This window comes from Aotus nancymaae, unplaced genomic scaffold (genome assembly GCF_030222135.1).
Source record: "Aotus nancymaae isolate 86718 unplaced genomic scaffold, 86718_ANA_hifiasm-v0.15.2.pri h1tg000040l, whole genome shotgun sequence".
Lineage (NCBI taxonomy): Eukaryota > Metazoa > Chordata > Mammalia > Primates > Aotidae > Aotus > Aotus nancymaae.
The window spans coordinates 56,905,829-56,931,456 of record NW_026988454.1 but is presented as its reverse complement, the minus strand read 5'-3'; the positions used below and the strand labels follow the sequence as shown (position 1 = coordinate 56,931,456).

Sequence of the window (25,628 nt, the reverse complement as noted above, 5' to 3'; positions counted from 1 at the left end):
CCCTGAAGCATTTCTTGGAAGAACTCTAACAGGAGATGAAACACCGTTTTACCAGCGTGATCCTGAAGACAAAGCTCAACCAAAGCGATGGCTGCCAAGGGGTGGCTGTGGTCCAGTCAAAGCAAAAGTGGACCAGTCAAGAGCAAAGGTCATGGCAATGTTTTTTGGGGATGCTCAAGGCATTTTGCTTGTTAACTTTCTAAAAGGCCAAAGAATGAAAATATCTGCTTATGATGAGAGTGTTTTGAGAAAGTTAGCCAAAGCTTTTGTAGAAAAATGCCTGGGAATACATCACCGGGGAGTCCTTCTCCTCCGTGACAATGGTCCGGCTCATTCCTCTCATCAAAGGCAATGTTGCAAGAGTTTTAATGGGAAAGCACTAGGCAGTCACCTTACAGTCCTCATGGTGGTTCCTTCTGACTTCTTTCTGTTTCCTAATCTTAAAAAAATCTGTACATGGCACCCATTTTTCTTCAGTTAATAGTGTAAATAAGACTGCATTGACATGGGTGCATTCTCAGGACCCTCAGTTCTTTAGAGATGGACTAAATGGCTGGTGTCACTGCGCCCGACTGCTCTTGGTTTTAAAAGGCCTATTAAAAACATACTCTTTTTCTCAAATTCACACAGAAACACACATAAATGGTAGAAATCTCACTTCACTGCAAAATTTAAATACACTTTAACTACTTACCCAGGAGGAAGAGGTTTAAGTATTCATTGCCTCCTAAATTAATAGAATTCAAGGAGAAGGAGTAGAATCCCAAACTCCCCGTGAACCAGATTAGCCAAACGGTAAGTGTCCTTGTCGCAATGCTCCAGTTATAAAACAGATATGATAGGTTGTGCTTCTGAACTTCAGTGGGGCTATTACCAACAGGACTTTGTAGGTCCAGCGATAAAAGTTCTGATAGTTTACAGGAGCTTGTCCTGTTCCACTTGGCTATGATGTCAACTATTTTTTGTGCCTCTTCATACCGTCCCTCTGAGAGAAGCCAAAAAGGTGTCTCTGGGAGCACCCAACAGCACAGGATAAAGGGGACAGTCACTGTGGAGAGGATAATCTGGTAAAGCCACCAGGTCCTGACCAAGTAGCCTGTCAAAGCCACCAGCAGGGTTCCAACTGCAAAAAAGGTATGCATATGGACAGACGCCCAAGTCCGATACTTCATGCCAATGAATTCCATCACATAGACAAACCCCACCACGAGATAACCACTTGCAACCTGAAAAACAAAGAATAGGGATCTGTATTTAAGGTCACACTTATAACTATTAAGGTGTCTGACCCCACTGCAAATCACATATTGGCAAAAAAGAAAATGACAAAGACTTGTTTTCTGAAACCCATATCACATGCATAAAATGACATTCAATCCAATCTATCGTTTTTCTTCTGATAAGTCCTTTCATCTTCCCTCATCCTCCCCACCCCAAATAGCAAAACTTGATAGATTATTTATAATATAAATGTTAGACACTGCCTTTTGTTTCATCTAAACATTCCATTATAATGTCGATGTATTTCTCAGTCCCTTGTAAATGAGCACATCAAGTTATCTGTATCCAGGAGGTCCTTTTTGTTAAATCTTAATTGCTAAATGGAGACAAAAAATTTACACTAACTAGTGGCAAGAAAAACAGATTTAATTAAAATTTTGTTTTGACAGACAAAAAATTAGACAAATTTTAGACTTCATGAAAATTAAAACTTCTGTGCATCAAAGAACACTATCAACTGAGTGAAAAGGCAACCTACAGAACTGAGTAAAATATTTGCAAATCAAACATCTGATAAGGGATTTTATGGAGAACTCCTAAAACCCAACAACAACAAAAATACAAACAATCCAATTCAAAAATGGGAAAAGGCTTTGAATAGACATTTTTAGAAGAAATACAAATGTTTACCAATCATCGAGAAATGCAAATCAAAGCTACAAAGAGATATCACTTCATACCCATTAGGGTGGCTAATTACAAAAACAAAAAAAAATTAACAAGTTTTAGTGGGAATGTAGAGAAACTGGAACCCATGTGTCATGTGTGATTGGAATGTATAATGATACAGGCTCTAGGAAAAACAATATGGTGAGTCCTTAAAAAACAATTACAGCATGATCCAGGAATTCCACCTTTGAGTATATGCCCAAAGGGATTGAAAGTGAGGCCTGGAAGAGATATTTCTCCATGCTTATTGAAAGTGCGGCCTGGGCCGGGCGCAGTGGCTCAAGCCTGTAATCCCAGCACTTTGGGAGGCCGAGGTGGGTGGATCACAAGGTCAAGAGATCGAGACCATCCTGGTCAACATGGTGAAACCCCGTCTCTACTAATACAAAAAAATTAGCTGGGCATGGTGGCGCGTGCCTGTAATCCCAGCTACTCAGGAGGCTGAGGCAGGAGAATTGCCTGAACCCAGGAGGCGGAGGTTGCGGTGAGCCAAGATCGCGCCATTGCACTCCAGCCTGGGTAATGAGTGAAACTCCGTCTCAAACAAAAAAAAGAAAGTGGGGCCTGGAAGAGTTATTTCTCCACGCTGGCTCATAGCATTATTCACAATAGCTAAAGCACGGAAGCAACCCCCAAGTGTCTGTCCACAGATGAACAGGTAAGAAGAAATAAATCGGTCACAAAAAGACAAATATCGTATGATTCCACTTTTATGAGGTACTGAGAGTGGCCAAACTCATAGAGGCAGAATGTAGAATGGTGGTTGTCAGGGGCTAGGGAGACAGGGAATAGAGAGTTATGATTTAATGGACAGAGTTTCTGTTTTGCAAGATGAAAAGGGTTCTGAAGATGCACGTTGGTGATAATTGCACAACAATATGAATGCACTTAATATCACTGAACTGTACACTTAAAAATGGTTAAGATGGTAAATTGGGTGTTATGTGTACTTTACCACAATAAGGAAAACCAGGCAAGAACTTTAGTTTGAAAATATGTCTATCTTAAATTAAAATTAGATTACAATATGTGATTAGAATATAATATGTGATCATTCTTGGGATAAACAAAGAATGAGTCCAATGATGGTTTTTTTGGGAGGAAGGGGCTAAAATTTTTTTCTACAAAATTATTTCACATTTGACTTCAACACAAATCATAAAGTTAATTTTTGTAAAATTATTCAAGAGCACCACTAATTTCCCCAAAGGCCTCTCATAATCATTAGATATTTGAATCATACTATTTCAAAGGCTCATCATGTGATTATCCTTGCAGATGTTAGTTTCTTCAAAAGTTAATAGGTCTATCTCTGCCAGAGGTTGTGGGTAGGATTCAGGCAGTGTTCCCTCATTGCTTTTAAAGACTTTTTGTAAACACGCATCCCTCATAATATCTGCAATTTCATCTTGCATCAGAAAGTCACAAATAGGCTGGCCTACAAGGATATTCCTGCTGTCAGAAAGGTTGACACTAGCAGAAGGCAGGAAGGTGCTCAATGAGGTGCTGATTATGAAAACTACTCTATTCATAATCAGTTTAACATTTTTGTGACAACAGCTTTTATTTCCCTGTGCAACTTTGTAATGATAAGACTCAGATCACTAGTACCCTATATCCAAGAATCCAGAAGTCGCTTTTGGTAAGTGCTGCTGTTAGAGTAAACAAAGATTGTGATAACTTTCAAATACTATAAATTTCCCAGTTAAATTAAGCTGTAATATTTGTCCCTGTCATGTTTTTCAATGTTCATTATTTCTCATGTGTCAGCTACAACTTCCTCTGTCATTGGATTCAGAAAAGTTATATACAAATATCTAACTCCAAAACACTCTGTGACTCCACTCACACCCATCCCTACCACTGATAATACTCTACTCCTCACATCTTCTCTGACTCCAGCCCCTCATAGCAGCCAGAATCCCTGGAACCCTCTCTGTGGACTGCCATTGCCTTTAGGAGATAGAGCAAAATCCTGACAATCCTACAAGGTACCACCTAACCGCCTCGACCCTTTCAGCCTCATCAATGCATCCCTCCTCCTCTCTATTCTCCAGACATTCTGATTTTTAATTCTTTCTCATCTCAGGGCCCTTTCATCTGCTTCTACCTTTGCTGAAATCTTCTTCTCTCACCCATCCTCACAATGAAAAAGTCCTTGACCCTCCAGACTCTGGTGAACCCTCCAGACCCACTGCTGTTATGCCCTCACTGTCAACATTTTATTTATATTTGAAGATGGCCGATCAATGTCTTGCCTTTCCTACTAGACTTATTGAGATAGCTGGGTCGGGTTTACTCAGCATTACACTCTGTAGACAGATCAATAAATGCATTGAGTAAATGAATCTGCCTGCATCTCCCATACTCAGACTTTGACCACAAACCAATTTCCCATGAACATCAAAGGAAATTGTCACAGAAAATTAAGGTCACATTTCACAGATATATTCTATGGGTTTGTGGTCTTGTTTCCTTGGCTCTAGAAACCAAAGCAGGGTATTTTGCAAGACTGAAACAGATATTTTCGGAAATATCCTCTTACGTCTTCCAAAAGATGATCTTTATACTTCCTCAGTATCTGTGCCTCCGTGGAACCTTCTGTCCCACCAGAAGGTCTCTCTCATGAAATCTCACTCCACAGTTCCAGAGTTATGTCCTCAGTGGAAGCAGAATTACTGGTTGCTATCTTGTATTTAAAACTCTCTACAGTCCCAAAGATATGTATTTACTTTTTGATGAGGTACAGCACCTTCTATTCTCCTAGATTTATTTTTATGCATCTTCCTTATTCTTGGCCATCTGTATGGTTTGCTAGGAACCCTTTCTATCCATTAATAAAGACTCCAAAACTGACACCCCATCTTGTTCTCTGAGGGAGTGCAGAGAGATTTAAGTCCTTTGCTTCTCTCCGGACGCTCAGACCATCCAAGCTGCTGCTTTGCGGTTAGCAAGATCACAAGTGCCTCCCTCAGGTGGAAACTTCCCGCTATTATTCTTGATCAGTGATTTGCAATTGAAAATCACTGCTGCTGTTGTTTGATAGTTGGAAATCTGTCTGGAAGCCTCACTGAGCCTGGAAACAGCTTCCTTGTTCGCTGGTCCATTTCTAGTAACGGTCAACATTATAACCAGGGGTGGTGCTAGGGTTGTTTACACTTAATCTCACTGAATCCTGAGAAGAAGAATAAACAGGGATTCTTTTCTACAGTTTACAGACTACAACCTAAGGTTCAAAGAGGATAATGAATATGACCTTGAGCAACAAACCAATATATGACAGAGCTGGTGTTCAAACTCACGCCCTTTCCACTACACTCCCGTTCCTGCTAACATAAGGGCCTAATGCCTTCCTGTTTTCATTCTTCCTGCACATTATACAAGTGACTTTACCCACACACCTTAACTGTGTGTTCGCTCATGTGAACAGGCCCTGACTAGACCAATATAATTGCTCAGAAATAAAATAATGGCTTAGTAATTGTGAGATGTGGGCCACGTGCCAGACACAGAGGCAAACACAAAGTTTCTGCCTAGCCAGCAACAATTTTTCATTTTAATTAGTTCCATTCTAAACATAAGGCATTGATATTCTGTAGACAGACTTCTGCAGTGGCGTGGACAAAGATTAGTCCTTGATCTCGCTCACTAGCTCTTAAATGAGCAAAATGAAGAGAGTTAAGGTTTCCTATGGAAATACTGCAGCAGAATTAAGCAGGTAAAAAAACAACAACTCACCATGGCAAGAAAAAAGCGTGTGGCCATGAAGGTGTAATAATCAGCTGCAAACGCCGCCGCTATTCCAAACAAAAACATTCCACTACTTGTGGCCCACAAGACCACCCGGCGTCCTAGCCTGAAAAATAAGAGTCACACATTGGAAGAGGCAAGGTAGCATTGTAACCGTTTAAACATCCACTCCAATTCATGAAAGATAGGTGTTACCTATATACCTTGAATAGCTTAGGTATTGATTGTTTTTCTTTTATTTATTTTGAGCAAACCATAAGTTCCATGGCTTCTTTAAAAGATCAGCTGTTCAGTGGAGAGGCCTTTACCTCAGCTGCTAATATACATACCTGATCACTCTGAGTTGTTCCCGCAGTACCCCTTAACCTGGAACTGGGGGAAGAGAGGGGAGAATCTGTCCTCTCGCTTCCAAGATTTTGGCTCTCTGTTGGATCCTCTTCCCTACCAGGCTGGCTCTGTTCACCAAGGTTATGACAGCTCTTGCCAAGCCCCCCTAAAAACAGAGGTCTTGCTAACCTTCTGCTTCTAGAATAATGTGCTTATTTGCCCTATTTTTTCATAATTGAAAGAGGCATTTCTTTGTCTAAAAAACAAATAATATTTCTTTTTTTTTTTTCTGACACGGAGTCTTGCTCTGTCACCAGGCTGGAGCACAGTGGCACAGTCTCGGCTCACTGCAACCTCCGCCTCTCGGGTTCAAGCAATTCTTCCACCTCAGCCTCCCAAATAGCTGGGACTACAAGCGCGTGCCAAATGCCCGGCTAATTTTTGTATTTTTAGTAGAGACGGGGTTTCACCTGGATTTTAAAAATCATGATATAATTCAAATGCCACAAAATTCAACCTTTTAAAGTAGACAATTTGGTGGGTTTTCGCATATTTGCAAGATTGTGCAACCATCATCGCTCTTTAATTCCAGGATATACTCATCACTCCCAAAAGAAACTCTGTACCCAGGAGCCACCACTCTCCATTCCCTGCTCCCTCCAGTTCCTGACAACCACTCGTCTACCTTCTGTCTCCCTAGATTTGCCTGTTCTGGACATTTCCCATAAATAGAGTCAAACAATATGTGGCCTTTTGTGTCTGGCTTCTCTTACCTAGCGTGATGTTTTCAGGTTCATCTGCATAGTGCCATGTATCAGTCCTTCATTCCTTTTCTATATCTGAGTAGCACCATTATATGGATATTCCACATTTTATCTATTCATCAGTTGATGGGTCATTTTCCTCTTCCTGGCTACTATGAATAATGCTGCACTGAACATTCATGAACAAGATTTTGTGTGAACTTATGTTTTCAATTCTCTTGGGTATACACCTAGTAGTGAAATTCCTGGGTCATGTGGTAACTTTATGTGTAACATTTTGAGGAACTGCCAAACTGGTTTCCAAGACAGCCGGCCCATTTTTCCATTCCCACTAGCAATGTATGTGGGTTCCAATTTCCCCACATTCTCCCCAGTACTTGTTATTGTCTGCCTTTTTTTTTGTTATAGCCATCCCAGTGTCTGACTGTGGTTTTTATTTACAATTCCCTAATGATTAATGATGTTGAGCATCTTTTCAAGTGCGTATTGGCTATTTGCATATATTCTTCAGAGAAATATCTATCCAAATTCTTTGCCCATTTTTGAATTAGTCTATTGCTTTTTAAATATTGAGTTGTAAGAATTCTTTATATAGTCTGGCTACTAGACCCTTATCAGATATATAATTTGCAAATATTTTCTCCCTATGGGTTGTCTCTGATAGATAGATAGTTTAAGGCAAAAAAATATTGTCTGGAAATTGCAACCAACAGGTTTGCTTGGTGCAGCAGAGGATATGCAAATAAATAAGAAACTGTCATCTTCTTCACACTTCAGCCTTCTTTGCTCCTTTGCACAGTAGTGGGGATTGTTGGCCCTATGCATGAATGTTCCCCAGTCTAATTTTAGCCCTGAATGCCACCTAAAACAGTTTTAACCTACCACTGCTCGACCCTCTCTCCCACCTCCAATGTCTTCTCTCTCAGTAGATGAGCAGCCATCTCCTGCAGAGAACAAAGACCATCAAAGAGGAAGCCCCACAACTTCCTGCTCTGTCCACTTACCAACACAACCTGCATCTGCATTCAGCCTTCTCATCCTCCTGCCCCTCTGAAGACACATGCCCCTTTCTCTCCAAATACCCTTTTGCAATCTTAGTATCAGACTGTGCCTCTTTCCACCTCCTCTGAAACCCATCACTCCTTTTTCCTTTATTTTTTCTCTCTCCTTTGACTTCTTCCTTTCAGTTTTAGTCTCCTCCAACCAAAGACAAGAACCTTCTCTTGACCCCACTGCTCCTTTGGCCACCTTGCATTTCCTTCCTTGACAGACTTATCAGAAGGGAGTATCTCCTTCTTCAGCTCCTACTTGTTTCCTCAGCCAGTGATGACCAGGTGCAACCAGCTTTTCTGAGCTCACTTTGCAGTCACCAGGGACCTTCACATTGCCTCTCCTGGTCCTTTCTGCCTGCCTTCCCTAGTGCCACTGACCATGCCTACTCATCAGGCTCCTGCTGTCCCTTGGCTTGCAAAACATCCCTTTCTCCTGGTTCCGCTTGTACCTCCCTGATGACCGACCTGCCTCAATGCTGGCACTCCTTAAAGTCCTCTGCTGCACATACTGCCCTTGTGATTTCATCTAATTCCCTGCCTCTGATTCCTAAGTATGAGCTATTAACTCCCCACTCACCATCTGGCCCCAGTTGTTCTTCTCCACTTTAATGTCCTGCAGAGCTGCAATCTCTTATTGCTGTTAGAAGGTATTAACTTTGAATACGTCTTCCCTTTGTTTTTCTTAGTATAGGAATGGGACAAGCTCATTGGAATATATCCAAACGTATTCCCCTCTCTTCTAAAGCTGCTCTCTCCCTAGTATTTCCTGAATTGGTTAGCAACATCCCCTTCCATCAGGCTTCTAAACCTTAATACATTCCTCCACTTCCTCCTGCATATTGGTCATCAAATTTTGTCAGTTTAGAAATGCCTCCCAAATATGTCTTCATCTTTTCCTCGCTGCTTTTCCCACTTTCACTCAAGTCTTCACCATTTCTTATATCATTCATCCCAATAGCTCCCCAGCTGATCTTCCTAATCTCACACCAGTATACCTTGCACACTTTCTAAAAATAAAATAATCCCCATTGTGGTTTTGTCTCTTGTCATTTCCTTGAACAATCTGCCCTTCTGTACTTCTGCCACACTGACTTTCCCACAATTCTCCAAACCTGCCAGGCTGTTGCATGACACAAAGCTCCTCCTTTCCCTTGGGGCCTTCTCCATCTGACAACTTCCATTGATCATCCTTTGGAGTCTCATAGCAGAAATTCAGAAACAGTGTGATGCAGTAGTTGGGGATGCTGGCCTGGGCTCACATCCCAGCTCCATCTCTTATTTTCCATGTGAACTTTCTATGCTTCCTTTTCCTTATTGGTTAAAAGGTGGTGGGGGTGGGCAATAGTGTCTATCTCACAGACTTCCTTAAATAATTAAATGAGATGATATATAAGACATTTAAAGTAGTACCTACTGTATAAGTAAATTGTCCATAAGTGTGAGTTTTTTATTATTTTAAAAACATTTACTGGTTGGGCACAGTGGCTCATGCCTGTAATCCCAGCACTTTGGGAGGCCAAGGCAGGCAGATCACTTGAGGTCAGGAGTTCAAGACCAGTCTGGCCAACATGGTAAAAGCCCTTCGCCACTAAAAATGCAAAGATTAGCCAGGCATGATGGCACATGCCTGTTGTCCCAGCTACTCAGGAGGCTGAAGAAGGAGAATCACTTGAACCTGGGAGGCAGAGGTTGCAGTGACCCAAGATTGTATCACTGCACTCCAGCCTGGGCAACAGAGCCAGACTTCTTTTCAAAAAAAAAAAAATTACCACATTTCATTGAAATTACCTGTTTAATAGTCTATATTATTCCCTGTTAGCTCCTTAAGTATGGGATCAGATCTTATTACTTTGCTTTTCTTATTATAATATTTTATACATATATAACAATGCATAAAATATGTACAATTTCAAGAATAATAAAAATCAAATGCCTAGAAATCACAACCCAAGGCAAGAAAGAGATGATTGACAGCCCCCTGTTAGCTTCTTGCACCTCTCTTTATGACTACAAATCCCTTGCCCTTTCTAGGAGGAAACGTTTTTCTAATTTTGGTGATAACCCCTTGTTTTTTGTTTCACTTTACCATTTTATAAGCAATGCTAAACAATACAGGTTACTGTTTATAAACAGTTTTGCAATATGATTTTAAATTTTCTATAACAGTATAACACCACATGTGTTATTTTATGACTTGCTTCTTTTACCAAACATTAGGGGATTCATCTATGTGGTTTCACGTAGCTGTGGCTCATTCATTTTCATTGACACATATCCTACTGTATGAATATATATATATATTTTATATATATATATATATATATTTTTTTTTTTTTTTTTTTTTGAGACGGAGTTTCGCCCTTGTTACCCAGGCTGGAGTGCAATGGCGCGATCTCGGCTCACCGCAACCTCCACCTCCTGGGTTCAGGCAATTCTCCTGCCTCAGCCTCCTAATTTTTGTATTTTTAGTAGAGACGGGCTTTCACCTTGTTGACCAAGATGGTCTTGATCTCTTGACCTCATGATCCACCCGCCTCGGCCTCCCAAAGTGCTGGGATTATAGGTGTGAGCCACTGTGCCCAGCCACTGTATGAATATATTATAAAACATGTGTCCATGAGATGATTGAAGGACACCGGGGTTGTTCAAAGTGCAGGGCCGTTAGCAACAATACTTGGGAACACTTTTATCCACGTACCTCTGTGGACCTGTGCAAGAGCAGCTCAAGGTATATGCCCTAGAACATGTGGCTGTGCACATCACCAACTCTATGAGATACCAAATCAGTCTTCAACATTGTCTCAATTTGCATTCACACCAGCAGGATGAGAGATCCTGTTACTCCATATCCTCGCCAACACTTAGTATTACAAGACTTTGACAACTGGTCAAAAATAAATGGTGTGATTATATATCACTGACAGTTCATCTTTTCATTAGCCATTTGGATTTTCTCTTCTATGAAGTGAATTCAAATCTTTTTCCCATTTTTCTATTGGGTTGCCTTTTTCCCATTGATGTAAGTAAAAATCCTTTGATTATTCTGGACACTAATGATTTGGTTATAGGTAAAGCAAATATTTTCTCTCTCTTATGTGCACACATTCATGTCTTTCCTCTTTTAATGGTGTCTTTCGACGGACACAAATTCTTGTAATGAAGTCAAATTTATCCATCTTTTCTTTCATGCTCAATGCTTTTTGTTTTTTTGAAAAAATCATCCTTTCTTCCATTAGGTTCTGAAAATATTCTCCTAAATTCTCTTCCTAAAGTTGCATAGTTCGGCTTTTCACATATGCACTTTCAGTCCTTCTGGAACTGCTATTGTGCTGTAAAATTTGAGAAAATTAATCCAATTATATGTCCTTCTTTATATGGCTAGACATCTGTCCCAGCACCACTTATTGATTGATCCTTTCCTTGCTAATATACAATGCTTTATGTGTTTATACTTATGTTTATGAATGCACAAGTCTATTCCAGGAGACTCTAAGGGAGCCTCAATCTGATTGTCTAGTAATATATTTACTTTAATGATTTGATTCTTAAAGTTTCTAATTTTCTCCACAGAAGGCCTTACTCATTTTTTGTTATATTTATTCATTTATATTTCATATTTTTAGGCTTCTACAATGAAAATTTTTAAAATTTTATATTTGTTACTGGTATATAGAAATATAATTTTAAATACTCGTTAATTCTAATAAATCATATGTAGGACTTTTTTCATACAGAATTGTAATGACTACAAATAATGACTTTTTATTCCTCCTTCCCAATCATTATTGCTTTCTTGCTTCCTTTCCTTCTCCCTCTTTCTCTCTCTTTTTCCTTATAGCACTGGCTAGACTCTCCAGTACAATGCTGAGTAGAAGACAAGTTTCATACATCCTTGTCTGTTCCTAATCTCAAAGGAAAACTTTTAACATTTCACAATTAAGAGCTGGGTACAGTGGTACATGCCTGTAATCCCAGCTACTTGGGAGGGCTAAGGCAAGAGAACTGCATAGCCCAGGAGTTCAAGACCAGCCTAGGCAACATAGCAACACCCTGTCTCTTAAAAAAAAAAGAAAGAAAGAAAAGAAAAGAAGAAAAGGAAGGAAGGAAGGAGGGAGGGAGGGAAGGAAGGAAGGAGAAGGAAGGAAAAGAAAAAGAAAGAAAGAAAGAAAGAAAGAAAGAAAGAAAGAAAGAAAGAAAGAAAGAAAGAAAAGAAATTAATATTTTAAATGTCACAATTATGGCAAATCTTATTGTAGAAACCTTTTATCAGGTTAAAGCCATTCTTCTATTTTTAGTTTTTATCATGAGTGGATTTTCAAATTCAACAAATGCTTTTCCTGTATGTATTGAGTTGATCGTATGAATTTTGTCTTCTAATATGTTAATGTGGTAAATTCTATTGATTAGTTTCTAAAATTAAATACATTTCAGACCTTTTCCTTTTTCAGCCTCCATGAATTTTATGCTCTCATATATCCTACCTCTTTGTCTCTCTGAGCTTTAATATTGGTAACTTTTTCTGACTTATCATCCATTTCATGAATTCTTTTTGTAGCTGCGTATAGCAGGTTGTTAAAACTATCCAGGAGATTTGTTATTCACTTATTTCACTTTTTATTCTACATATTCTAGGTATTCTTCAATTTTGTTTCAGTTTTAATACAATGTTCAGTTTTTATCAATATTTTCAAGCTTGTCTTCTATTTCTTTAAAAATAGAAAGTGTGGTTATTTTATTATTTGTGCCCTAATTCTAGTAATTAAAGTCTTTGTGCAGAAGTCTGCTTCTGCTGCCAACTGTTTTGTTGATTCTCACTCATGGTGCCTTTTAATCATGTGTTTTGGTTTTCACTAAGCTACTTATTCACCTTGAAAAACAATTTATGAGAATCCTGTCATAAACTACAATTTTCAAAGTAAACCTTACTGTAGAAATCTTTTATCAGGTTAAAGGCATTCTTCTATTTTTAGTTTTTATCATGAATGAATTTTGAAATTCATCACATGCTTTTCCTATATGTATTGAGTTGATCATATGATTTTTGTCCTCTAATATGTTAATGTGGGCCCAAGATGAGGGTAAACAAAGGGTATTAAATTTTATTTTACACTAAGTTTATACATTAATCTGTACTATTTAAGTGATGCTGGCAAAAACACAAGACAGTTGGGTCAGAGATGAAGAACTTCATTACTTCATTAGCAAGCAGTAGGGCAGCAGCATCTTTGTGATGGTTCCTCTTATCCCCAGGTCCCACAATGAACCCAGATGACACTTCGGGTGTAGTGGGTTCAATTAGAGAGGAGGAAAACTGGATGTGGGGAATCCACTGGTTTTGTAGCAGGCAGTTAGGAAGCCTACTCTTTGTGGCAGAGAAGGGACATTATCTCATCTTTTATAGCAACATTATTTATGTGGCTATAAAAGAACACCTGAGACTGGATAATTTACAAAGAAAAGAGGTTTATTTAGCTCACAGTTCTGCAGGCTGAGAAGTTCAAGGGCACTGGCTTCTCGCAAGGGCTCTCGTGCTGATCACAACATGGCAGAGAAAGTCAAAGGTGAATCAGACACACGTAAAGAGAGAGAAAACTGAGGGGCGTCCTCACTTTAAAACAACCCGTTCTTACACGAACTAATAAATTCCTGTGAGAATTAATCCAGTCTTGTGGCAGCAAGAACTCGTTCACTCACTGCCATGAGAACAGCACCAAACCATTCATGAGTGATTCGCCCCCATAGCCCAAACACCTCCCACTAGACCTCACCTCCCAACACCCCCACGCTGGGGATCAAATTTCAACATGAGCCTTGGTGGGAACAGACAAATCATATGTAAACCAAAGTACTCACCTTTTAAGGTACTGGCTGCATAGACAACTCTGAGAAATGGCCCATGTAAAAAAGTGGTCAGGGACTTGCCATCTTGGCACATCCAGCAAGAAGTGTAGAAGACTACAAAAAGTGTAAAGAGGCTGTCTGTCTCAAAAAGTTCTGCTGTGAGAATACAGACACTGGGAGTCATGGACCATGTCAAACCAATTTTTTAGCTTAAGATTTTTCTGGAACTCCCAAGTCATGTTAATTCAAGCTACATAGCCAAATGAATACCAGTTAATGGTTTACAACTTCTCAAGGACTTTAAAAAATATACGTCATGGCTGCTCTGCCTAAGGAGTAGCCATTCTTTATTACTTTACTTTCTTAATAAAGTTGCTTTCACTAATATATATACATATTTCACTGAAATATGTATATAATTTCACTAATATATATTTATTTATATATTATAATCTAATATACTGCATTTATCAAAGTGACTGTAAGTAAGTGTTCAATATATGTCTCTATAACTATACCAAGTTCAGACAAAGGAACTAAATTTATTTTCGTTTAACATATTTTGTACTCTGACCTTGTTATAAGCATTATTTATATTCTGCTTTTGTCATACAGCAAATGTATTTTAGTACATTTCATACATGTAATTGCAAATATTTTGAGTTTCAAGAGTCAAGCAGTGAACACATTTCAATAGAAAAGGCTCAAGTGATAATTTGTATAACAGCTTGCTGAATGAAAACAGTAAGACCTAGCACCTTTGAACATACTGTGAGACGTATGGCCCTGCCCATGACAAAGCTGTGTAACTTTTCTTTTGACATGTTTATCAGCCCCGTTAGACTGGTATACCTCAAGGGCAGGGATTTCCGACCTAAGCTATTGCCTTTAGGTCCTCAGTGCCCACCATCTGCCTGTAAAATCCACAACTATCGAGACCAAATAAGTTCATCTCTGTGCTTTGATGTGGCCCATGTTCATACAGAGACGAGCTTTGCTTTATTTTAAGAATTATATATTCATTTTAATGTAAATTTTTAAAAAGCATGATCATGTTATGCTTTGAATGATAGTATTCCCTCCAAAATTCATGTTGAAACTTAATCCTCAGTACAACAGTATTAAGAAAGGTTGCCTTGGGAGATGATAAAGTCAGGACAGCAGAGCCCTTAGCACCCTCGCAAAGGGGCTCAAGGTTGAAGGCAATCTCTTGCCCTTTCATCCCTTCTTCTATGTGAAGACACTGCATTTATCCCCCCCAGAGGATGCAGCAATAAGGCACCATCTTGAAAGCAAACAACAGCTTTTCCAGACAGCAATCCCGCTGGCACCTTGATCTTGGACTTCCCAACTCCCAGAACCATGAGAAATAATTTTCTATTGTTTGTAAATTACCCTGTCTGTGATATTTTGTTACAGCAGCACAGAAAGACTAAAAGCGGCTGTTATATCAAGCCCATAATTTTACAGTTAAACTGCTTAGAATCACACTACTCTTCTTAAAAAGCAAGAAGAGAAAATATTCAAAGTAATAAACAGTATCTATTGAATGGTTATACGCCCAGGGTACTTTCTTCTGTATTAATTTTGCAATAACTCTTTGAAGTAAGTGATATTATTTTCCTCACCAGCTTATAGACAAAGATTCTGAAATACAGGTAAGTTAGGCAATTTGCCCAGGGTCCACAGCTAGTAAGTGGTAGAACCAGGATGTGGATTCAGTTATACTGTCTTCAGCACCTATCCTTATCATTATGCATCCCTAAATAATGGATCAGCAAAGAGGTAGGTATTTAGATAGGAAGTATAAAAATGACAAGTTTTAAACACAATTCCCTGTCTCCCAAGAAAACCAGATAGGAAAATAAACCCTACACTGATGCAACAATCCTAAATATTTCATTTTACCTGTCAGAAAAGTAGCCGAAAGTCACCGATCCCAGTAGGACTCCAAACATAAATAGGGGCTGGATCAGCATTGCAAGCCATTTTCGGTCACAGACCAGGTTCCATTGGGTCACTGCAGTGCTCTTCCATTTGTTCTGGTCATATATGTAGCCATCCACACAAGGAAACTCTTTCTTACTGCCGGTGTATTCATAGTCCAAACTTGATGTGTTCTCCCTCTTGCTCCTGCTACACCTTGAGAGCTCCCAGATCTCACCATTCTGCAACTGCACTGCAACATAATCTTTATGGCCTGAAGACAACAGGGCCCCAGAGTCCTCCAAACTCCAGTTAGAGTGATTGTGGAAAACAACCTGACTCACATTGCCTGGGGGCCTACAGATATGATCAGGGGTGACTCCCATGAACACAGAAGTCAAGTAGTGAATACCACAGGAGATGTTCTGGAAGGCACATATTAAATAGAGGACTTTCTGGAATCTGCAAGAGAAGAAAAGCTAAATATTATATCTGGTCTATAGGCTGAAAAAGAACATAAGCAAATTTGAAGGGTCTTTATTATGTTTATCTTAACATATATACAAATAGATAAACATAGAAATAATTATAGATGTATTTATATCTATGGGTTAATATATTACCTAGTTCCGTCTACTGAGAAGGCCTGGAAGCAATGACATCCCAATAGCAACAAGCACTCCCATTGCCCAGATCTTAGTTTCTAAATACTATTCTCCAATGAGAAAAGCCAGAAAAAATGGCTGATTCTAAAACCAGGACAAGAACACAAGATAAGCCTGGAATATCTTATAACACCAGAAAGTAAGGAACTACTCAGAAAACAAAAGGATAAGGGCATATGAAAGGGTCCTAGGTAGCAACCTGAAAAAGTTCCCAATGGCCAGTTGGGAGCTGAAACAATTTGAACAACAAAATAAATCACATAGTATATGCCAAAGCATAAAGCAAATATACATGAATCCATACTGTGATGGTTAATTTTATGTGTTAACTTGACCGGGTTAAGGGAAGCCCAGATAGGTGGCAAAACATTATTTCTGGGTGTGTCTCTGAGAGTCTCTGGGAGAGATTAGCATATGAATCAGTAGCCTGAATTGAGAAGATCACTCTCACAAATTGAGGTGGGCATGATCCAATCACTTGAGGGCTTAAATAGAACAAAAAGATGAAGGAAGAGCAAATTTGTTCCCTGCTTGAGCTGGGACATCCATATTCTTCAGCTCTCAAACATCAGAGCTCCTGGTTCTTGGGCTTTGGAATTAGACTAAAACTTACACCCGGCCTTTAGTCTGGGACTGAATGTACACCACTAGCTTTCCTGAGTCTCCAGCTTGCAGACAGCAGGTCATGAGACTTCTCAGCCTTTATAACCATGTGAGCCAATTCCTATAATAAATCTCGTGTGTGTGTGTGTGTGTGTGTGTGTGTGTGTGTGTGTGTGTGTGTGTATCCTATTGGTTCTCTTTCTCTGGAGAAACCTGACAAATACAATACAGCATACTCATATAAATAAATGAATGAAAAAATAAAAGGGGGAGAAGAGACCAATCTTTCTTAAATTAGAATTCCAATTACTAACTGTAGACATTCCCTCTCTCCAGGAAGTAGAGTTTAATTCCTGCAATTTACTCCTAAAGGGTGGGCTAGACTTACTGACTTTCTTCTAAAGAACAGAGCAGGAAAAGAGGAAAAATAGTAAGTTTACAATGGGGAAACCTGAAAACTTGGCAAACACTGATGTCACCAAGTGATGAAGGTTAACATCCCCAGTGACATCATGGGGATATGCTGTAACTCTCCTATGATCTGATGAGAAGGGCATTTCATCTCTGTTGTTTTCTTTCCAAAAACCGTACTCCGAGTTTAATAATTTTAAAAAGACCCCAAATTGAGCATCATCTACAGGTTACCTGACCAATATACCTAAAGACTGTCAAGGTCATAAAAAATAAAGAGAGACTGAGAAACTGCTATAGACAAAAGCAGTGTGGTGCTCTGGACTTCCCAGAGCAGGAAGAGGACACTTGGAAAAACTGGCGAAATTCAAATGAAGTATACAGTTAGTATACTTAGTTAATAGTAACATATTAATATCAGCTTCTTAGTTTTGACAAATATGTTATAGTAATGTAAGATGTTAACAATAGGGGAAACTGGGTGAGGGTCATATGGAGACTCCATACTATCTGTGTAACTTTCCCATAAATCTAAAATTATCCAAAAATAAAAAGTTTATTTAAAAACTTTTTAAAAATACAGTCTCCAAATTTATAAACTCCAACCAACAGTGACATATTTTCTGAAATAAAAACTGCCTCATAAGGACAATTATGCCCACAGGACAGCAGGATAGAACAGATAAAATTTGGAATGCCCCACAGAATCCCAATCCCTGAAATTAAGAGGCATAGCAGATCTTTGAGCAGGTGACTTAATTATTTAGATTGAAAACAGAATCAGTTCAGACAGTCACCAACATTGCTATAAAACCATTAAAATAGGAGGTAGGAGATAGGTCCTGTCAGATCAAATTGAGGTCAAATCGTACCACTGACACATGTGATCTCCATCGCCCTTCCTCCTTTGCAGACCTGCCCACCCTACTGCATCCTGATGCTCTCTCTCACTGGAAGGTGCTTCTGACCATCCCTCAGCTCAGCAGTTCTCACACTTTTTGGTCTCAGGAGCCTTTATATTTTTACAAATTTTGAGGATTCCAAAAGGCCTTTCCTTATGTGGGTCATGTTTATCACTATTTATGTATTAGAAATTAAAATTAAGAAAGAGCAGAGGAAAGAGAGCCAGGGTCTGCCAGGGAGGCCACGGGAAGAAGCTGGGACAGAGAAAAGGAAAACAGCAAGAATCTGGCAGACACTGACCCCTGAGGAGCCTGGAGTCTTACAGAAAGGGTAGGTGAGGGTGCATCTCTTCTCACCTCACCCCCGTAACAAACTGCTGACTGCCATATTGTGGGAGAGCCCCTCTGCCTTCATGACACTGGGCAATGCTGTCAGTGGTGATTTGGGAACTTCCTGGGAATAGAGTACCAGGTGACCAACTCATGCAGGTGCGCTGGCACTCCCCTCAGGCCTGAACTGAGATGGTGGGCACTATACTGGCTGTACACCTGTTCTGAGCCACTGCCCTGTCCAAGCAACCTCAGCCTTTGTGATGTTGTATCACCAGATCCCCCGGAAACATACCCCACAACCACTCTGACTTCGGCATCCATGGGGGACTGCCAGGACCCTGGGGAGCTGCAGGAACCCTAGAAATCTGGCCCTCAGTGCAGGTTGCTTCTAGGAGACAGGGGAGCACAGCCCACCAAAGTGCCCCTTGGGACAAAAAAAAAAAATGTAGGCACAGCACCAATCTCTGAAGGGGACAGTAGTAGTAGCTGGGAAGGGACATGGAGAGGGGACCATCTCTGTTGCAGATGTAGAGAGGCTTTCCCTGCTGGGAGCTGGCACTGGTGCAGTTGAAGAGAGGCTTTCTAGCACTTTTCACAGTGGCTGCACCCCCACTGAAAGTGAGGCACAGTACTGCCTGGGCTTTCAGAAAAGGCAGGGCCCCATCTCCCCCTCCCTACACAAAGTAGCAATGTCCCTGCAACAGAGGACAGACAAGCCACAGAGCTGACTGCTCTGGCCTGGGAAAAGAGGCTCTGACTCGAGGCCATTTTGGTGGTAGCCACAATGGAAGCATTCTCATAGACCTCAGGAGCAGCCAGGAGCCACAGGACAGTGTTTATATGAACTGAGGGTCATAAGCACTGTGAAAGGAGCATGAGAGGTAGTGGATTGTGTTCCTGCCTGCCCAGGATGAGGAGCTGGTACAGCCCTCTGATGACCCCCACCCCTAAGACCTCTGCACCCCCATCAAGGCAGGGGCTTCCACTCATCATCAAACAACCTGACGGTGAGGTACCTCTTACCCTTAAGCATCACTTACTGGACAAAAGACTGAACTGCATCATCAAACAAAAAACCTGCTGTCAGAAAAGCACAGTGCTAGTGTATGAGATAAGCTTCCTGAGACCTCCATACTCCTAGCCCTACAGAAGATAGTGTGTCAACTCATACCTCCTATATATCACTACAACAAGCAGCATCTGGGAAAGCCACCACACAAATGATATCCATAACCAAGGAACCCAGACAGACCCTTGGCCCCCTGAAAGCACCCAGAAACAAAGCCAAACAATCATACACAATCTATACTACAGTCACATCCTCAAGGGAAAAAAGAATATAAAATTTAAAAGCCTCATTCAAATGTTGGCAAATTCAAAAATAGGAAACAACAGCTCTATATTTGTCTGTTTTCATGCTGCTGATAAAGACGTACTGAGACTGGGCAATTTACAAAAGAAAGAGGTTTATTAGACTTCCCCATGGCTGGGAGGCCTCACAATCATGGCGGAAGGCAAGGAGGAGCAAGTCACATCTCACGTGGATGGCAGCAGGCAAAGAGAGAGCTTGTGCAGAGAAACTCCCATTTTAAAAACAATCAGATCTGGTGAGACCCATTCACTATCACAAGAACAGCACAGGAATTACCTGCCCATGATTCAATCATCTCCCACCACGTCCCTCCCACAACATCATAACGAACAGGGAAAAGTAAAAAGCATTCCTCTTAAGAACTAGAACAAGACAAGGATTGCACTCTCACAACTCCTAAATAGCATGGTACTAGAAGTCCTAAACATAGCAATTAGGGGAGAGAAAGAAACAAAAGGTGTCCAAACTGGAAAAGAAAAAGTGAAATTATCTTTTTTCCCTGATAACATGATCTTATACTTAGAAAAATCCTAAAGATTCCTCCAAAAGACTCCTAGACTCGAAAACAACTTCAGTAAAGTTTCAAGATACAAAAATAATGTACAAAAATCAGTTGCATTTCTATTTAACACTCAAGCTGCAAACTAAATAAAAAAGTCAATCCCATTTATTATAGCCATGCAAACACACAAAATACCTAGGAATACACTTAACCAAAGAAGTGAAAGACCTCTACACGGAGAACTACAAAACACTAATGAAAGAAATCAGAAATGATACAAAAAATGAAAAAACATCCCATGCTCATGGATTAAAAGAATCAATATCACTTAAATGACCATACTTCCCAAGACAATCTACAAATTCAATGTAATTCCTATTGAATTAGCATCATTTTTCACAGAATTAGAAAAAACTTTTCTAAAATTCACATGGAACCAAAAAAGAGCCCAAATAGCCAAAGCAATCCTAAGCAAAAAGAGCAAGGCCAGAGGCATCACATTACCTGACTTCAAACTATACTACAAGGCTATAGTAACCAAAACAGCATGGAACTGGTACAGAAATAGACACACAGGCCGATGGAACCAAATAGAGAATCCAGAAATAGAGCCACACACCTACAACCAACAGATTGTCAACAAAATCAACAAAAATAAGTAATGGGAAAAGGACTCTTTATTCAGTAAATGTGCTGGAAAAACTGGCTAGCTACATGCAGAAGAATGAAACTGGATTCCTATCTCTCACCATATACAAAAATTAACTCAGGATTAATTAAAGGGCTAAATGTAAGACCTGAAACTCTGAAAGTCCTAGAAGATAACCTAGAAAAAACTCTTTTGGACATTAGCCTAGGCAAATAATTTATGACCAAGTCCTCAAAGGCAAATGCAATAAAACCAAGAATAGCCAAATGGGACTTAATTAAACTAAAAAGCTTCTGCACAGCAAAAGAAACAATCAATAGAGTATATAACCTACAGAATGGGAAAAATATTTGCAAACCAAACTATGCATCCAACAAAGAGCTAACATCCAGAATCCATAAGGAACTCAAACAAATTAATAATTAAAAAAAACCATTAAAAAGTGGGCAAAAGACATAAGCAGACATTTTCCAAAAGAAGACATACAAGCAGCCAACAAATAGGAAAAAATGCTCAATATCACTAATCATCAGAGAAAGGCAAATCAAAACCACAATGAGATATCATCTCATATCATTCAGAATAGCTATTATTAAAAAGTCAAAAATAACAGATATTGGTGAGGCTGTGGAGAAAAGGGAACACTTATACACTGTTAGCAAGAATATAAATTAGTACAACCCCTATGGAAAACATTATTGAGACTTCTCAAAGAACCAAAAATAATTGATCCAGCAATCCCACTACTGGGTATTTACCCAAAGGAAAAGAAATCGTTATATCAAAAAGACACCTGCACTTGTCTCTTTCTCACAGCACTATTCACAGTTGCAAAGCCAAGGAATCAACCTAGGTGTCCCTTGATGGTTAACTCAGTAAAGAAAATGTGGTATATATACACACCATGGAATACTATGCAGCCATAAAAAAGAATGGAATCATGTCCTTTCCAGTAACATGGATGGAGCTGGAAAATCCTAAGTCAAATAACTCAGAAGCAGAAAACTAAATACCACATGTTCTCACTTATAAGCGGGAGCTAAACCATAGGTACACATAGATATAAAGATGGAAATGATAGATACTGGGGACTCCAAAAGAAGGAAGAGAGGGAACAGGGATGAGGGTTGAAAAATTACCTATTGGACACAATGTTCACTATTTGGATGAGGGCTTCACTGGAAGCCCAGACCTCACCATTACACAATATACTCATGTAACAAACCCATACACGTAACCTTGAATCTAAAACAAAATAAAATAACAAAAATAAAAATAAATGCAATTCCTAAGGCAAAAAAGGGGGCTGGAAATGGAGAAATTTTCAAATGCTTACTAATCCATTTAAATATAATAAACTCATTACATAGTAACATTAACATATAGCTATAGCTATCCAAACAAAATGAAACAAAATTAGTAAGAAGAGTGGCACTGTTCCAGTTAACATCTGCATTAACAGAAGACAGCTGGTTTCTCTTGTCTGTGTCTGCATTCAATCTGATGCATTATCATCATCTAGCCTCTGGAAAACTGTACTGTACTTTCATGAGAGAATGAGAGTTTTAAAAAGACAGCTAATATCTTAGTATTGCTAGGAAAAAGTTTTGCCCTTGCAGACTTCAGAGACCTACAAGAATTCTCACGGTTTGAGAACTGCTGGTCTAGCCTGTTCCTCCCCTGCTCCTCTCTCTCCATCCTTTTTTCCCTGCAACCTAAATGCCAATTTTCAGTCTCTTTATCCTTCACTGCCAGCTTCTCTCAGTCCCATCTTTTTACTTGCGTCCCTCTTTCCCACTCTCATTTATGCATTTTCTAACCCCCAATTTTTCCTTCTCTTCTATGATCACAATATGCAACTGAAGTACCATTCTGTTATTTATGTTGATTTTTTAAAAGAACACCAGGCAACTGTTTTCTATTTCTCTACCAAACCAACAACAGAAGTCCTGTAAAAGGTTGAGTTAAAGTCTCATCAGAGCAGAAACTGTGCTTCAGTCACTTTAGTATCTCCTGTAGCACCCAGCACAGTGTGTAGTGCAGTGGCTATAGAATGCTGGAGAATACCTTGGGCTGAAAATGAACAGCGCTGAAATTGACTCATGCTCAGTACTCTGGTGAAGAGAGATGTTCAATAGGCCAGTGTATCCAAAACTTTAGCCTTGGTTCTCCATCAGTTAAATTTTAAAAAGTGTGTGTGTGCACAGATGTGTATGCACACATATAAAGTGAACATATAATCACATATTCATATAATGCTAAATTAACATATTATGTAAATTGAAATATAAACTTCCATTTGTACATATTGACTTGTGTACACACATTCATATATAAAATGGGTGTTTTCTTGGTGGCACTCCAAGGGATCATCTCAACCCTCCACTGGTGAACACGCCCCACTTTGGAGGCTATTGCAACCTAGTGACCCCTCCAAGTCCTCACAGATAGGCTGGCACATGGCCACCATTCCTCACTTCTCATAGAACCTCATGTGGATAAATAATAGGTTAAATGGAGTGACTTTCAAGTCTTGCAGCTATCAGGACACCACAGGCTGGTCATGTTGGCCACAGTTTCAAAACTGAACTCCTTCTATGGCACTGGCCCTGTTAGCTAGCTAGTCCATGAAAGAAAAATACAAAGCAAAACACAGGAAGTAAGTGGTGTTCTAGCTCCAGAATGAGAGAGAACACACTAATTCCTATTCTCAGGGTCTCTTTGAGATGAGCAGCCAAGAGAAGAGCTTGAAGCCCCAGTGCTTGATGAGCTAATGGGAGCTAGCTCTGTTTTTCCAGAAAATATTAATATGTCCCTGCCACTAGTAAAATGATCAGAAATCAGGCTGGGCATGGTGGCTCATGCCTGTATTCCCAGCACTTTGGGAGGTCAAGGCAGGTGGATCACCTGAGGTCGGGAGTTCGAGAAAGTCTGACCAACATGGTGAAACTCCATCTCTACTAAAAATACTAAAAACTAGCCAAGCATGGTGGCATGTGCCTGTAGTCCCAGCTACTCATGAGACTGAGGCAGGAGAATTGCTTGAATCTGGAATGCAGAGGTTGTAGTGGGCCAAGATCACACCACTGCACTCCAGCCTGGGTGAGCGAGCAAGCGAGAATGTGTCTCAAAAAAAATAAATAAATACAAATCAGGATCTTGGATTGAAGGAGTGGTGCTGACCCTCTCCCCGCAGGTCAGACTCCCTCGCCCCCAGCCCCTGCCCTGGCTGCCGTGTCACCACAGAGCCTTGGGGTCACTATACTACCTGTGGCCTCATGAAGTGAGCACCTGGCATTGCTGATGAGTCACCCGCCCCTAGGCAGCAGGCTTGTCAGTTCAGGGGGTGTCTCTTCCTTCCCTGACATTTTCTCAGGAAGCATCTTCCAGTCAATAAGAATGGCTCTCTTACCCTACAGTGCCATCCAGTCTGCTTCTATTGCACAGGTTCTACACGGGCCTCATCTTACACAGCTGAAGTCAATTCTCCCCTCTCCACTCTACTCTGTTCACACCTGCCTGTGCTGCACATTACAGCTCATTCAGCATTGTCCTGGTCACTGTGCATATTCTATAATACTAGCATCTTAGGCCGGGCAAGGCTGAGGTGGGTGGATCACTTGATGTCAGGAGTTCGAGACCAGCCTGGCCAACATAGTGAAATCCCTTCTCTACTATAAATACAAAAATTAGCCAGGCACATACGTGATGATGTGCACCTGTAATCCCAACTACTCAGGAGGCTGAGGCAAGAGAATCACTGGAACTAGGGAGGCAAAAGTTGCAATGAGCCAAGATAGTGCCATTGCACTCTACCCTGGGTGACAGAGAGAGATCCTGTCTCAAAAAAATAAAATAAAATAAAATAATACTAACATCTTACATTCGATCATGCTTTAAAGCATGTTCACACTCATTATCTCATTTAATCATCTCAACAAACATCAGAGTTTGTGAGCCTGCTGAACTGTACAGATCAAAAAAATCCTTGCTTGGTGAATCACTGATGTAATAAAATGGAAAACTTATCTTGCTTAAGAAAACAGTTCATATGTACTAATTTTTTATAAAATCAAGCACCTCTGTGTCTCTGCTTTGTTAAAAGACATTACACTAGTAGGTGTTACTGTCTGCTCTTGATAATACTTAAACTTGACTTCTCTGAAAGTAGCAAGTAGTCAACATCACACAGATATCATCTCTCTCAAAGTTAATTTATAAATTTTATGTTCAGCACTGTCTACAACTGCAAAACATCGAAAACTGAAATGTCCATTGGCAGGAGACTGGTTAGGGAAATTATGGTGAAAGTAAGATAAAAGTATAGATACTCCTAGGAGATGCTAGAGAGAAAGGTCAGCATGCCGTGTTTAACTAAAGGAGCATTCCTAAGGTCCAAACCAGATTGAGAATCAGCCCATCCCAATCATTACAGCGTGGCTTGTTGTGACACCAGCGTCTACCCGCTAGACACCACGGCAATAAGGGGCATGGGAATCAGGTTTTCTTGAAACTAAATTCTGTTGAGGGCCTAAGAGGCATCCTATAATAACAATCCCATATGAATATGATGAGAAATAG

General features: G+C 40.0%; 1 protein-coding gene across 1 annotated transcript in view; it reads right to left on the bottom strand.

Annotated features, from left to right (window-relative positions):
- The window catches only part of SLC22A16 (solute carrier family 22 member 16), a 50,104-nt gene that overhangs the window by 18,351 nt on the left and 6,125 nt on the right, over positions 1-25,628 (bottom strand). The window contains exons 2-4 of the mRNA XM_012438480.2: positions 15,593-16,072; positions 5,689-5,806; positions 695-1,226 (exon numbers count right to left, since the gene is read on the bottom strand). Coding sequence (XP_012293903.2) covers positions 695-1,226; positions 5,689-5,806; positions 15,593-16,072 — 1,130 coding nt within the window. The remainder of the gene's footprint in view (positions 1-694; positions 1,227-5,688; positions 5,807-15,592; positions 16,073-25,628) is intronic.